This window comes from Mustela putorius, unplaced genomic scaffold (assembly GCF_011764305.1).
Source record: "Mustela putorius furo isolate JIRA1106 unplaced genomic scaffold, ASM1176430v1.1 tig00000842_pilon_pilon_pilon, whole genome shotgun sequence".
Classification (NCBI taxonomy): domain Eukaryota; kingdom Metazoa; phylum Chordata; class Mammalia; order Carnivora; family Mustelidae; genus Mustela; species Mustela putorius.
Window position 1 is genome coordinate 3,683,917 of NW_025421493.1, and position 15,640 is coordinate 3,699,556.

The 15,640-nt window shown below is 41.4% G+C and overlaps 2 protein-coding genes across 8 annotated transcripts in view; both read left to right on the forward strand.

The window, feature by feature from the left end:
* Nucleotides 1-25: 25 nt before the first annotated feature.
* LOC101686872 (G-protein coupled receptor-associated sorting protein 2) overlaps nt 26-15,640 on the forward strand; it is a 140,251-nt gene continuing 124,636 nt past the window's right edge. Inside the window, exons 1-2 of one of the 7 annotated variants that reach the window (XM_045085337.1) lie at nt 26-97; nt 10,729-10,769. The gene's annotated coding sequence lies outside the window, so the exon portion shown is untranslated. Of the gene's footprint in view, nt 98-315; nt 375-4,224; nt 4,282-10,728; nt 10,770-15,640 lie in introns of those variants that run through there. The other 6 variants (XM_045085338.1, XM_045085335.1, XM_045085333.1 and 3 more) reach the window with 6 other exon arrangements.
* The window catches only part of ARMCX5 (armadillo repeat containing X-linked 5), a 38,725-nt gene continuing 23,695 nt past the window's right edge, over nt 611-15,640 (forward strand). Inside the window, 4 exon segments of the mRNA XM_004781787.2 lie at nt 611-650; nt 2,636-2,794; nt 2,797-2,863; nt 2,865-4,281. Of these exon segments, the coding sequence (XP_004781844.2) occupies nt 611-650; nt 2,636-2,794; nt 2,797-2,863; nt 2,865-4,281 (1,683 nt within the window).

A 15,640-nucleotide genomic window follows, 5' to 3' on the forward strand; every position in this document is an offset into this window, starting at 1 on the left:
TTCCGTGAGGCCGGATCCTCTTACACCGCTCTCTAGCTCCTCCCGCTGCAGATTTGGGTACGGGGGACGTGGCAAAGCGGAGTCTGCGGAAGAAAAGGTAGTAATTAATTAGTCACTAGGCGTGGGTCTCGGAGGAGCTTTGGGGACGGGAGGAAGGGTGTACCAAAAAGTGGCAATTGTTTGCCAGTTAAGGCCCTTAATCTGACAAAGCAGGTTTCGCGTCCTAAATCCCAGGTGCCGGGCCAATCCCTAAACAGTCGCCGCCATTGTCTCGTGTTCTCGTGTCCATCTGACTGTCCGTCCCTCTTTCTGTAGGGCACGGCACCCCTTGAGGCAAGGAAATAAGAAAACTGTCTCTGATCCAAGCAGAGCAGGTCAGTGAGAAGGCGGGCATCGCTTGGGAGTGTGGATATGGGTATCAGAGAGGAATGTGGGATACGTGATCTGGTCGTGGGGCGCGGGCGGTGAGAGGGAGAGGGGCACAGGGTTAATTTGAGTGGTACGCAACTATAAATTTAAAATGATCTTGCTAGCTTGATTTCCAGACACTAATCACCTCCGACCGTGTTTGGGAAGGTAAAGGAGTATAACAGCGGTTTCTAGCAGAGAAATGGCGGTTTATGTAATAGGAGGAGAGGCTGCTGCTGTTGGTGAGAGCAGTTGTCAGGGAAGCCCTGGGAGAGAGAGTGTAAAAGAGAAGTTGTATTTGATAATCAAAGTCCTGGATTAGAAAATGTTCTCCTGTCCTACTAGTCTGACCATTAATAACCGAGTCTCTCCCACTGTGTCTTCGTTTGGTCCTTAGGTGTGTATCATGCATTTATATATTTCGGTCTGTTCCTAAATTTTCGGTACAGCGTGTTTTTGTAAAGATCTGTAGAAGGCTGTGGACCTCAAAGGGAGGGGTTAAGTAAAAGAAACTTGGCCTAATTTTTGCAGAGTGGGCAGTGCTTGGAGTTGGTAGATGACTAAGACTAGAACAGGCAGGATTCTGGGGAAAACTCTAGATACCCTTTGTGCATGCTTTCCAGACAGCCCTCCATTACTCCTGTTGTATTGCAGAAAATGTTAGGTTTTAGGGAGAGGAAGGAGACATAAAATCTTAGATGAAATTTGGAGATAATACTTTTCATTGATTTCCAGCCAGCTTCCATGGCTTGTCTGAGCATTCCATCTCTACCACCACCACTATCTTGCGGGGATGTTTGAATGTGCCGTGCAGGAGATTTAGCAGACTTTTGGGGTGGAGCAGAGGAACTTGGAGGGAGAAGGAGAAAGAAAGGGCCATAGAAAATTTTGGCAAACAGGTACTGATTTCCAGAAAGAGTCGGTGTCCCAGGTGCTGATCTCTACCAAGGACTCAGTCTCCATTGTCTCCTGTGGCTTGATTTATTTATTTATCTCTGCATTTGTGAAACCCTGCATATAGACCCTTCTCCAGGTCTGTGGAACTCTCAGTTGTTATGAAAGTTTGCAACTTGAACCCCAGTTCAAGTAACCCAACTTGAACCTGGGAAACAATGAAAAAGAGAAACATGCCCTATGTCCATTAGAATTGGTGTGAGGGTAGGTGGACAGGAGAAGATTGAGACTTGGAAATTCTATTCTCTTTTGTTTTGCCAGTTTACAAATCCCTCTTTGGTCCCCTGCTAATTTAGTTGGGAATCTTTGAATGCTTCGGGATTATAGAAGGGTAACACTTGTTTTTCTGATTTCCAACTTGCTTTTCTTATTCTTAAGCTTCACCCAGGCCAATTTTAAACTAGAGAAATGCAAGGACAGTCACTGAACAGTAAAATGGTGGGAAGCAAGGAGACAGAGGATCAGTCCTGAATTAGGGTAATGGTGGTATGGGACAGAAGGAGGGAAACACCAGACAGATTACAAATATAGGGACCAGGGATCAAGGTCTTTCTACCAAGAGGTCAGTTTCCATATCCTGTTTGTTTGTCCATAGATCTGCCTGTAGGTCTGCTGTAGGGCTTGTCAACATTGGAAGCAAGGAGAAGAAAATTACGCCAGATCACTGAGTTTGGTATGAGCATGGAGACTTCCCCAGTAGAAATATAAGATGAAGTAGGAGTCCAGCAGGGATAAAGAGCCAGTCTAGGGATTCCTCAGTCTCTCTCACCCCCATTAAGCTTTCCCACTCTCCATATTCCTGTTTTGTGTCTGGAAAGAAGATTAGTAGCACCTGCAGTTTTGTAGCTAGGGTGAAATGAGGAGAGAGTTTGATTATTATCTACCTCTCCCACTTAGGACTGAATGTTCATACTCTCCTGTCTCTCTATACTAATCAACATAAATTGGAAGCATCTCAAAGCCCCATTTCCTTCCTCCACCCCTAGGTCCAACTTCAGTGGCAGATCTGGTGTCCTTGGAGTGGCTGAAGACCACCACCCTCCACAGGGCTGCGCTCAGGCACACAGCCATTCTTCCCTTACCTGAGTGAGCTTCCTCTGCACGTTGTTTATATCATTGGCAGAGCCTGTAGTTGGAAAGGGGGCCGAGTGACAAATGGACTTTGTATGAAAACACCAGCCTGGGACAGAACTTCAGTGAAGGTTGAGACGGGGTTGGGGTATATAACTTGGCCTTGCCTTTAACTTGGATCATGATTGGCTCTGAGGCTAAGGCAGGGGCAGAGCAGGAGCTGGAGCTGCTCTAAAAGCTTGAATCAGTGGCCCTGCCAACATTAGAGCCAAGGCTAAGATCCAGGCCAAGGCAGTGGCTGAGGCAGAACTGAAAACAGGACCAGTGACCCAGGCCAAGGCTGGGGATGGAGCAGTGGCCAGGACACAGTGACCTACACTGAGACCGTGGCTATGACAAGGAATGTGGGCAAGATGGAAGCTATGACAGAATAGAGTCATATCTGAGACTAAGGCAAAATCCATGGCAGAACCTGGTACAGTGCCCCAAACCAAGTCAAAGGTGATGCCTATGGCCAGGGTCAGTGCAGTGACCAAGTATGAAGTCAAGGCTCGTGCTGGAAGTGAAGCCAATATCAGGTCCTTTGCCAAGGCTGATGATAAAGCTGATATTGAGTCCAGGCCCCAGAGAAAGAGAGAGGATGGCATCAAATTCAGGGCTGGGGCTGAGGACAGAGCTGGTATTGTAACCGAGTCCATTGATAAGGATGAAGAAAATGTCTGCTCCTGGTTCTGGACTGGAGAAGAACCTAGTGTAGGATCCTGGTTCTGGCCTGAAGAGGAGACCCCTTCTCAAGTTTATAAGCCTCCACCTAAGATCCAGGAAAAGGCCAAGCCCATTCCCAAACCAGAACTCACTATAAAACAAAAAGCAGCAGCATGGTCAAGAGCCAGGTATAGTGTCCTAGTCCCAATAGAAGGAGGGGAGCCATCCTTGCCTCCAGAAGGGAATTGGACTCTGGTTGAGACCTTGATTGAAACTCCCCTGGGGATTCGGCCTCTGACCAAGATCCCACCCTATAATGGGCCTTACTTCCAAACCTTAGCTGAGATCAAAAAACAGGTGAAGTATAGGGAAAAGTATGGGCCCAATCCAAGAGCCTGCCGCTGTAAATCACGTGACTTTAGTTTAGAGCCTAAAGAATTTGATAAACTCGTTGCCCTACTTAAGTTAACTAAGGATCCTTTTATTCATGAAATAGCTACTATGATAATGGGCATCAGTCCGGCTTATCCATTTACCCAAGATATAATTCATGATGTAGGTATTACTGTTATGATTGAAAACTTGGTCAATAATCCCAATGTTACAGAACACCCTAGAGCTTTAAATATGGTAGATGACAACTCTGAGTCTTCTGAAGAACCAAAACCAGCAGAATCGTACATACGTCAAGTTTGTAAGGACATAATCTCTTACCCATTGAACTCCCCCGTGCAACTGGCTGGACTAAAATTATTAGTGCACCTAAGTGTGAAATTTGAGGATCACCATATAATTGCTAATTACATTCCAGATTTTCTTACCTTGTTAAACAAGGGAAGTGTCAAAACCAAGTTTTATGTTTTAAAAGTGTTCTTGCGCTTGTCCAAAAATCAGGCCAATACGAGAGAACTGATTAGTGCCAAAGTACTATCCTCACTGGTTGCACCCTTTAACAAGAATGAGTCAAAGGCCAATATTCTTAATATCATTGAAATATTTGAGAATATAAATTTCCAATTCAAAAAGAAGGTGAAACTGTTTACCAAGGAAGAGTTCACTAAATCTGAGCTTATTTCCATATTCCAGGAAGCAAAAGAGTTTGGTCAGAAACTCCAAGACTTAGCAGATCACAGTGATCCTGAGGTGAGAGATAAAGTTATACGATTAATACTGAAACTCTGAATAGTTGTGTGTTCTTACAAAACTGTGAACAATTTTTTTGGTGTTGTAATATGAAGCCATGCATATTTTAACTGTGAGTTCATCTAAGTTCAATATTTATGTTAATTTGTATTGATTGAAGGAGGCAACTTTATGGATACCAAGTGATCTTGAGAGCTTGGATGTTCATTTTTATTGTGCTATATAAATGGAGATATTTTTAGAATTTCTGCAACATTACCTGATAATTAACCTATTCATTCTGAGTAAGCTATATTTCTGTGCTTTATATTGACATAAATGTATTCGTTTGAGACTTTATTTACATGTTAATAAAGTTGCATGCTCAAACTGGTGAAAACATTGTCCCAGTTCTTCAGTTGAATGAAGTCTAGTCAGAAGGATAAAGCACAATCACCACAAAGGTGATAAAGAGTACTGTCTGTATGTAGGAGGGTACAAACAAAACAAGTTTGCATAAATAGATCTAGTTTCAGCATGTTCAAGGAATGGAATCACTCTACACAAGAATACAGGACTGTGCTACTAAATGACATCTGGGCAGATCTGGGGAAAGGGGCGAGGACACAGACCTAGAAGAAAGGGAACACAGATTCTTTCTTTCCAGTCTGAGTCCCTGAACTTGGGTTTACCCTTTAATACAGGATTTCTCATCAGGATATCTCGAAGCTTTTTAACTCCCAGGAGGATTCCTTGTTCTCACCCCTACTCAGTAAAGCCATGGAAATATGGTTCTGAAAGGACCCAGCCCCACCATGCCCTCAAAATCTAGGTACCCCATCAAGGGACCAGGTTTACTGCTTCATTCCCTGTAGTCCTGGGCCTCAGAGGAAGGTCTTCCTGGAACTAATTACAGAAGCTGCTTCATGGATAGTCTCATTTGTCCTACCTTGGTATCTGTTTACTCTCATCCTTGCTTTTGTTTGCTGGCCAATGCTTTGGGCTTGGTAATTTGCACCTATCCTTGGTGGTAGGTAGCTTGGAGCTGAGCAAGCTGAGCAAGCTAAGCTCCGTGAGATAGCTGCAGGGCTCCAAAGTCCTTAAGGGTGTAGAGTTAGGAAGAAATTAATTTCCCTAATTCTGTTATCCTATCTGTGCAGTTTACGGAGCTGAAGCCCCATGTGGTCTATACCTCTTCAGGTCCTCCTGTTTATACTTAACGAAAGCTAGGTTCTGGCTAGGGGTTACTGACATAGAATTCCAGGTATAGATTGGTATCTGGGGTTACCTTTGCCTCCTTTGCTGTTATTGGCCCTTTCCTTTACTGCCAAGAATTGGGAAATACAGATATTAGGATCAGTGTATAAATACTAGTCTTTCTTTTGAACTTACTCTTGCTCCTAATTTATGTATTTGGGGAAAGGCCTAAACTGAAAAGTCTCAATGAGGTTTCATGTATTCCTAGTTTTAGAAGCCATGCCTAGTTTAATTTCTATTAAGGTCAGTTCTAAACCTATCTTTTATATATCTAGGAGTTAAAATGAAGGACAGCTGGCCACACATGTGCACTAAAGGGTGAAAAAAGTAGGGATTTTGCAATGTGCAGTTACTACTTAGATGATTTTTGAAGTTCTTTGTTATTTTTTCATAAGTAGGCTTTGCACCTGGTGTGGAGCCCAATACAGGGCTTGAGCTCAGGACCCTGAGTTCAAGACCTGAGCTGAGATCAAGAGTCAGATGCTCAACCTACTGAGCCACCCAGGTGCCTGTTTATAATTTGTTTTTTAGTCCCTTGGAATTCCAGCCATGTGTACTAATTTCAGAGTTGGGGTCTTCCCAACACAATTAGATCAGACCCTTTGGAAATACTCTGTTTCTCATGCCCTATGGAGCACACAGTCAGCTATGGAATTTTCCATTGGCTAAATAGAAGAATGAGTGTAGGGGTATGCAGGTATTTGTGTCAAAGCAAGAAGCTAATAGTCTCCCTTAGGTGGGAATTATGGGAGACAGTCATTTCCAAATTGTTCCTGGGGTGTGCTTGAAGTCAAAACCCTATTGCTCATTCCTTGTTTCACTCCTTTCCTGGAAAAATAATTCAGGGAACTCCATGTAGTATCAGAGTTGATCTGATACTACTCCTCTTAAAATGTTGCTGCCTGGGAGTGAAAATAAGAATGGATTTCTCATTTTTCCTGTCATGAAGTAAAGCAAGTAATCTTCCTACAACACACGTGGACTGTTAGCACACACTGTTAGTGGGAACTTCATTAGAATGACAACTGTGACGATTCTCTGCCCTCATCCTTGCTCCTTCTTATTTTTTCATCTTCCCTTTCTCTTTGAAAGGTTGCCTTACCACAAAGGGCTGTGTCCTACTTTTCTTTTCCATAATATAAGTTTTCATGTGTGCAGTGAAATACATCCCCAGTTTCTAATTAGGTGGGATATTTTAGCAAATTATTGGATTTATTTTTAGGAACACTGTTGTCTGGAATTCTAAGTCACATTCGTCTGTATCAAATTTGTCAGTAACAAAGATTCTTTTATTCCCCAGGTTTACAGAGATATTACTGATATATAACATATGTAAATTTAAGTTATATAATATCATGGTTTGATATTCATATGTATTGTGAGATGATTACCACTATATGTTAGTTAACACCACCATTCCATCACATGAATACCATTTTTTTTGTGGTGTTAATATTTAGGATTTACTCTCTTAAAAATTTTCATATGTGTAATACAGTATTATTACTTATAGTCACCATACTATACATCAGATCACCAGAACTTATTCATCTTATAGGTGGAAATTTGTGCCCTTTGACAAATATCTCCTCATCTCATCTGTCCCCAGCCCCTGGCAACCACAATTGCTACTCTCTATTTCTGTGAGTTGTATTGTTAGATTCCACATATAAGTAAGAATATTTTGTATTTTTCTTTCTCTGTCTGGCTTATTTCACATGGCATAATGCCCTCAAGGTCTATTAGGGTCCCTAAAGAAAGGATTTCCAGTTTTGTGGCTGAATAATATTATTTTGTATATACACCACATTTACATTATCCATTCATCTGTCAATGGACAGTTAAGTTGTTTCCATGTCTTGGCAATTTGAATAAGGCTACAGTAAACATGAAGGTAAAGATCTCTTTAAGAAAGTGATTTTATTTCTTTCAGATATATATCTAGAAGTGGGATTGCTAGATATGTGATAGTTATATTTTTATTTTTATTATTTTTTAAAAGATTTTATTTATTTGACACAGAGAGAGATCACAAGTAGGCAGAGAGACAGGAGGAGAGAGAGGGGAAGGCAGGCAGAGAGAGAGGGGAAAGCAGGCTCCTCGCTGTGCAGAGAGCCCAATGCGGGGCTTGATCCCAGGACCCTGAGATCATGACCTGAGCCAAAGGCAGAGGCTTAACCCACTGAGCCACCCAGGTGCCCCTATAGTTTTAATTCTTCAAGGAACTTCCATACTGTTTTCTATAGTGGTTAAAGAAATTTACCTTACCACCAAGTGCACAGGGGTTTATTACTACAAATATCCCTCTTAGACAAGCTGATACATCCTATAAGTTTTGGTATGTCGTGTTTTCTCTTTCATTGTTGAAGATTTTTTTAAATTTACTTTTTTGATTTTATTTTTGATCCATTGGTTGTTCAGGAGCATGTTGCTTAATTTCCACTTATTTGTGAATTTTCAGGTTTTCCTCCTGTTATCTTCAGCTTTTTAAAAATATTTGTTTATTATTTTGACAGAAAGAGAGAGAGGGAGAGAGCACAAGCAGGGGGAGAAGCAGGCTCCCAGCTGAGCAGAGAGCGCGATGTGGGGTCTATCCCAGGATCCCAGGATCATGACCTGAGCCAAAGGCAGACAATGAACTGAGTCACCCAGATGCCCCCATCTTCAGCTTAAGGAATTGAGGCTTTTGGGATGCCTGGGTGGCTCAGTCCATTTAGCATCTGCCTTTGGCTCAGGTCATGATTCTAGTGTCCTTGTTCAGCAGGGAGCCTGCTTTTTCCTCTCCTTGTTGCTCCCTCTGCTTGTGCATGCTCTCGCTCTCTCTGACAGATAAATAAATGAAGTTTTTTTTTTTTAAAGAATTGAATCCTTTAAGAACTTAAAGAAATGAATGGTGAATCCTCCTTTCATTATTTCTTGTAAGGTAGATCTAGTGGTGATGAACTGCCTTAAGCTTTTGTATTTTTGGTAAATTATTTATCTCTCATTTGTGAAAGACAGCTTTGTTGAGTAATGTGTTATTGGTTGGCAGTTTTGTTCTTTTCAGCACTTGGAATATATCACCCCACTCACTCTTAGCCTGCAAGATTTCTACTGAGAAATCCATTTATAGTATTATGGAGGTTCCTTGTAAGTTATAGTCTTCTTATCTTTGCCGCTTTTAAGATTTTCTTTTTGCCTTTGGCAGTGACAAAGTGTGCTTGATTTTTAGAAAGTTTTGTTATAATGTGTCTTAGAAAAACTTGTTTTAGGTTGAAATTTGGGGCTGGCCTATGACCTTCATGAACTTATATGTCCAAATCTCTCCCCAAATTTGGTATGTTCTTAGTCATTATTTCTTTAAATAAGCTTTCTTCTCCTTTCTCCCACTCTTCTTCTGGGACTTCAGTAATGCAGGGATTTTTTAAAAATAATATCCCCTAATTTATGTAGTATTTCTTCACCCTATTTCATTATTCTTTCTTTTTGCATTTTACTGAAAGATTTCAAGTGACATTCAGATACCTTCTTATTTACTAACTCTGCTTGGTTGAGTCTGCTGTTGAAGCTCTCTTTTGAATTCTTCAGTTCATTCAGTGTCTTCTAGGATTTCTGCCTTTTTAAAAATGATTTCTGTATCTTTATTGAACTTCTCATTTTATTTTTCCCCAATTTCATTTACTTGTCTGTGTTTTCATGTAGTTCACTGAATTTAAGAGAATTATTTTGAATTCTTCATCAGACAGTTCATAGATCTGTTTCTGTAGAGTCAGTCATTGGAGTTTTATCAGTTTCCTTTGGTGAAGTATTTCCTTGATTATTCATGATCCCTGTGGCCTTGTTTCAGTGCCTGCACATTTGAAGAATTAGAACCTCTTCTAGTCTTTATAGACTGCTTCTGCAGACAAAACCCATCATTAACTCATCCACAGATTCAGGGTGGGCTATCCAGTGGTGTCCATGGTGGACTCTCTGCTGGACTCTGAGTGGGCAGGTTTGGTATCTGGATAAGCAAGTGGGCAAGCCTCATGCTTGTGTACATGGGTATCCACCTGGTGCCTGGGTCCAAGGAGGCAGGCCTGGAGCCTAGATTCACTGGGACCTAATAGGCACCAGGGACCACTGGAGTTGGCCTGATGTCTCAGTCCACAGGGACCAGTTGTGTACTAGGGGAAGCTGTGAGTCTGGTCACAGGAGCCAACCAAAGGCAAGGGCCATTGTGACCCCTCTGGTGCTGGGGAAGGCCAGGCACCGGGAGCTATCCTTGAGGCTGGAGCACAGAGGCTGGCCTGGTGCTGGGATAGGCTAAGAGCCTAGGTCCATAGGAACTGCCCTAGAGTTTAGGTCTGCAGGGACTAGTCTGGCACTGGGGTAGGCTGGAGGACTAGGGCTACAGGAGCTAGCCTGGTGCTGGGGTGTATCAAAAGCCTGGGTCGGCAGTACCCAGCCTGATGTTGGGTTCAGCTGGAAGCCTGAATTCATAGTACCTGATTAGTAGTCTGAGGTGACAGGAACCATCTGGGGCTGTGGGAGTTGGCAAGAATGAGGATATACTGAAAGCCTGGGCCACAGAGCCATTCATGGCCTTAGGAAACAGCCAGCTCTCTCGTAAGCCAGGAACCTAGGTGTGCAGAAGTCTGCTATGAATATGGACCCACAGATGCCACCTCAGACCACTGGGACTGGTTTTTGCCAGGGTGAGCCAGAAGCCTGGGTTCATAAGAACCCTCTGGGATCCTGGTGCTACAGAAGCCACCTGAAGCCACAGGAGTTGGCAGACACCTGGATGAGTCAGAGGCTGGGGATTTGGGGAACCTGCCAGGAGTCTGGTGCTCTGGAAGTTGTCTGGAACCATGGCAGTCACTTGGGCATGCTGGAGCTGATAGTACTGAGGTGAGCCAGGAGCCTGGTTTTACAGGAGCTGATTGAGAGCCTGGTATCATGGGAAATGCTTAAAGTTGTGGATCTGGAAGACACTGCAGTGAGCTGGGGGCCTGGGTTTGTGGGAGACTGCAGAGAGCCACTTAGGGCCATAAGAGTTGACCTTGTGCTGGGACAGTTTGGCTCTGGAGTCTGGTGAAATTGGACACTCACTTCACTCTCCATTTCTCATGGGAAGGGTATTTCCCCATGCTGGGCTACTGGGTTTGGGGGGAAAGGTGATGGAGTTAATGTGAATCTATTTTCCTACGCTCCTCAATACATCTTTTCTTATTTCTGTGCTTCACCCAGGTGCTGTCATCCCTCAACTGGAATCCTTGGCTCTTTTGAAGGTATTTTTGTGCATGGATAGTTATTCAAATTAGTATTTCTGAGGTAGTTGAGCACTAGGAAACCCTATACATCTGTGTTGCTGACATCACTCCCTACTTTATTATTTTTATTCATTTTATCTAGAGCATGGTTAGGGAAAGAAGATATTTACTTGGACCCTCAAACCTCTAATAGTACGATATCTTAATACATTTTACTTTCAAAAAGTTAAACATCATAAATAAAGACCTCTTTGAATGCAACTCCAATCCCAGCCTCTTCCTAGGAGCAACACATATTTGTCAGTTTCTAGAACTTTTCTATACATTGCCTACATACAAAATATATAAATGTCCTCAGGATTTTTTAAAGTATTAAATTTTATCATAGCATATGTATTATTCTTTAACATTTTTTCAATAGTTTGATTTAGGGATTTTTCTGTACAAGTATGTATCTATGTCTTTCTTCTTAGTGCTGTATGGAATTTCATGTATTACAATATTATTTTTGTTTCTTTGGGTGATTCTAAGTAGACTTCTGGGTCATAGGTATTTTTCATTTTAATAGACATTTGAAATCTCCTTAGGAAGGGATTATATTATCTTACCCACTGACTATCAGTATATGAGAGTCCCTGGTTCCCTACACCCACTAACAGTTCTGATTATTTACATATTTAAACATATCTGCCAATCTGATAGATGCAAAATGGTATCACTTTGTTTTAATTAAAATTTTACTAATATTGAAGAAAATATATAAGTTCCATTAACTCACAGAGAAGAATCAGATGAGGAATACGAGTTTGCCCTTTAAGAAAATACAATTCAGGCTGCACCAACTTGCATTCCCACCAACAGTGTAAGAGGGTTCCACTTTCTCCACATCCCCTCCAACACATGTTGTTTCCTCATCTTGCTAATTTAGGCCATTCTAACTGGTATAAGGTGATATCTCAATGTGTTTTTTTTTTTAAGATTTTATTTATTTATCAGAGAGAGAGTGGGAGAGAGCGAGCACAGGCAGACAGAATGGCAGGCAGAGGCAGAGGGAAAAGCAGGCTCCCCGCTGAGCAAGGAGCCCGATGTGGGACTCGATCCCAGGACGCTGGGATCATGACCTGAGCCGAAAGCAGCTGCTTAACCAACTGAGCCACCCAGGCGTCCCTCAATGTGGTTTTAATTTGAATCTCCCTGATGGCTAGATCAGGGAGCTAGCCTGGTGCTGGGGTGTATCAAAAGCCTAGGTCGGCAGTACCCAGCCTGATGTTGGGTTCAGCTGGAACATTTTTTCATGTGTCTAATAGCCATTTGTATGTCTTCATGGGAGAAGTGTCTGTTCAAATCTTCTGCCCATTTTTTGATATGATTATCTGTTTTGTATGTGTTGAGTTTGAGGAGTTCTTTATTAAAGATCCCAGATATCAACCTTTTGTCTGTACTGTCATTTGCAAATATATTCTCCCATTCCATGGGTTGCCTCTTTGTTTTTTTGACTGTTTACTTTGCTGTGCAGAAGCTTTTGATTTTGATGAACTCCCAAAAGTTCATTTTGGCTTTTGTTTCCTTTGCCTTTGGAGACATATCTTGAAAGAAGTTGCTGGGGCTGATATCAAAGAGATTACTGCCTATGTTATCCTCTAGGAATCTAATGGATTCTTATCTCACGTTGAGGTCTTTTATCCATTTTGAATTTATCTTTGTGTACGGTGTAAGAGAATGGTTGAGTTTCATTCTTCTACATATAGCTGTCCAGTTTTCCCAGCACCATTTATTGAAGAGACTGTCCTTTATCCACTGTATATTTTTCCCATTTTGTCGAAGATTATTTGACCATAGAGTTGAGGGTCCATATCTGGGCTCTCTACTCTGTTCCACTGGTCTATGTGACTGTTTTTATGCCAGTACCATGCTGTCTTGGTGATCACAGCTTTGTAGTAAAGCTTGAAATCAGGTAGCATGATGCCCCCTGTTTTATTTTTGTTTTTCAATATTTCCCTAGTGATTCGGGGTCTCTTCTGATTCCATACAAATTTTTGGATTATTTGCTCCAGCTCTTTGAAAAATACCAGTGGAATTTTGATCAGAATGGCATTAAAAGTATAGATTGCTCTAGGCAGTATAGACATTGTAACAATGTTTATTCTTCCGATCCAAGAGCATGGAATGGTCTTCCATCTTTTTGTGTCTTCTTCAATTTCTTTCGTGAGTGTCCTGTAGTTCCTCGAATACAGATCCTTTACCTCTTTGGTTAGGTTTATTCCCAGGTATCTTATGGTTCTTGGTGCTATAGTAAATGGAATCGATTCTCTAATTTCCCTTTCTGTATTTTCATTGTTAGTGTATAAGAAGGCCACTGATTTCTGTACATTGACTTTGTATCCTGCCATGTTGCTGAATGGCTGTATGAGTTCTAGTAGTTTGGGGGTGGAGTCTTTTGGGTTTTCCATATAAACAATCATGTCCTCTGTGAAGAGAGAGAGTTTGACTTCTTCATTGCCAATTTGGATACCTTTTGTTTCTCTTTGTTGTCTGATTGCTGTTGCTAGGACTTCTAATACTATGTTGAACAAGAGTGGTGAGAGTGGGCATCCTTGTCGTGTTCCTGATCTCAACGGCAAGGCTGCAAGCTTTTTCCCATTGAGGATGATATTTGCTGTGGGTCTTTCATAGATAGATTTGATGAAGTTCAGGAATGTTCCCTCTACCCCTATACTTTGAAGCATTTTAATCAGGAACGGATGCTGGATTTTGTCAAATGCTTTTTCTGCATCAATTGAGGGGACCATGTGGTTCTTCTCTTCTCATATTAATTTGTTCTATCACATTGATTGATTTGCGAATGTTGAAACATCCTTGGAGCCCAGGGATGAATCCCACCTGGAATGCAAGTTGGTGCAGCCTCTTTGGAGAACAGTGTGGAGATTCCTCAAGAAATTAAAAATAAAACTTCCCTATGACCCTGCAATTGCACTACTGGGTATTTACCCCAAAGATACAGAAGTCGTGAAAAGAAGGGCCATCTATACCCCAATGTTTATAGCAGCAATGGCCACGGTCGCCAAACTGTGGAAAGAACCAAGATGCCCTTCAACGGATGAATGGATAAGGAAGATGTGGTCCATATACACTATGGAGAATTATGCCTCCATCAGAAAGGACGAATACCCAACTTTAGTTGCAACATGGACGGGACTGGAAGAGATTATGCTGAGTGAAATCAGTCAAGCAGAGAGAGTCAGTTATCCTATGGTTTCACTTACTTGTGGAGCATAACAAATAGCATGGAGGACATGGGGAGTTAGAGAGGAGAAGGGAGTTGGGATAAATTGGAAGGGGAGGTGAACCATGAGAGACTATGGACTCTGAAAAACAATCTGAGGGATTTGACGTGGCAGGGGCTGGGAGGTTGGGGTACCAGGTGGTGGGTATTATAGAGGACACGGATTGCATGGAGCACTGGGTGTGGTGAAAAAATAATGAATACTGTTATGCTGAAAATAAATAAAAAATAAATTTAAAAAAAGGAAGAAAGAAAGAAAATACAATTTAGGGGCACCTGGGTGGCTCAGTTAAGCCCTCGACTCTATTTCAGCTCAGGTCATGGTCACAGATCATGGGATTGAGCCTTGCATTGGGCTCTGTGCTCAATGTGGAGTCTGCTCCAGATTCTCCCTCTCCTTCTGCCCTTCCTCTCTCTCTCCCTCTTTCTCTGTCCCCCCTCTCTCAAATAAATAAATAAATTAAATTAAATAAAAAAAGAAAAATACAACTCAATTTCTAAGTGGCTAAGTGCTTCACAGTAGCTTTTTGGGGGCTGTGGAAAATTCTGAAAAGAAAAATATTTTGGCACCAACTTAAGATTCACAGATCCCTGGTGCAAAGAAAAGATAAGAATTCTCATAGTGCTAATAAATTTTTGAGTTTACTATTTTGAGTTATAAATGCTTTGTTATTTTCTTTCAAGTTTGTGGAGATACTGTTCAGATAATTATATAAATTAATATAAATCATCAATGATTTGTGTGATAAATGATTTCTCAGTAAGATTATCAAACTTTTCTAAAGAGAAGGGACACAAGGGGAAGTTATTGATTTATTTGTATGTGGGGCAGAATAGAAGGAGGGGTGAAGCTTAAAAGCTGACAGTAGTCAAAGATCAAAAAATGGAGCCAGCCGTTTTATTACACAGACTATAAAATGTTTGTTTGTTTGTTTGTTTTATGCCAGTCATAAGTAGAAGCTTATACAGATAAGTTTCTATTGTGATTGAAGCAAAATATCAATTTTGGTTGATCAAATTTATCTGAAATACATACTTTTGTTCTGGCATCTTTTTTTTTTTTTTAAAGATTTTCTTTATTTATTTGACAGAGAGAGATCACAAGTAGGCAGAGAGGCAGGCAGAGAGAGAGGAAGGGAAGCTGGCTCTCTGCTGAGCAGAGAGCCTGATGTGGGACTCTATCCCATGACCCTGAGATCATGACCTGAGCCGAAGGCAGCGGCTTAACCCACTGAGCCACCCGGGCACCCATGTTCTGGCATCTTTGTCCCCAAAACTAAATGTATCAGAATATCCTGGAGTTGCAAGGATTCAATAAATCAATTGCATGGATATCTTGAGTAACTTATGTATTGGCTTTACTACATTGATACCAGGGTTTAATGATTAATATGATGACTATAATATAATGAATATTAATATATTGAATACTGAATTAATATAATGAATACTGTTTTCCAAAGTATTTTCCTCCAGCACTTTTTAGAACAAAGCTACTAGGCTTACTCAGTTTGGCTTTAAACATAGTAACATGTTTCAAATGATGCCATCACTAAAGTAAAAAGACTACTCATAGCATAGGAGAAAGTATTTGCAAATTATGTAT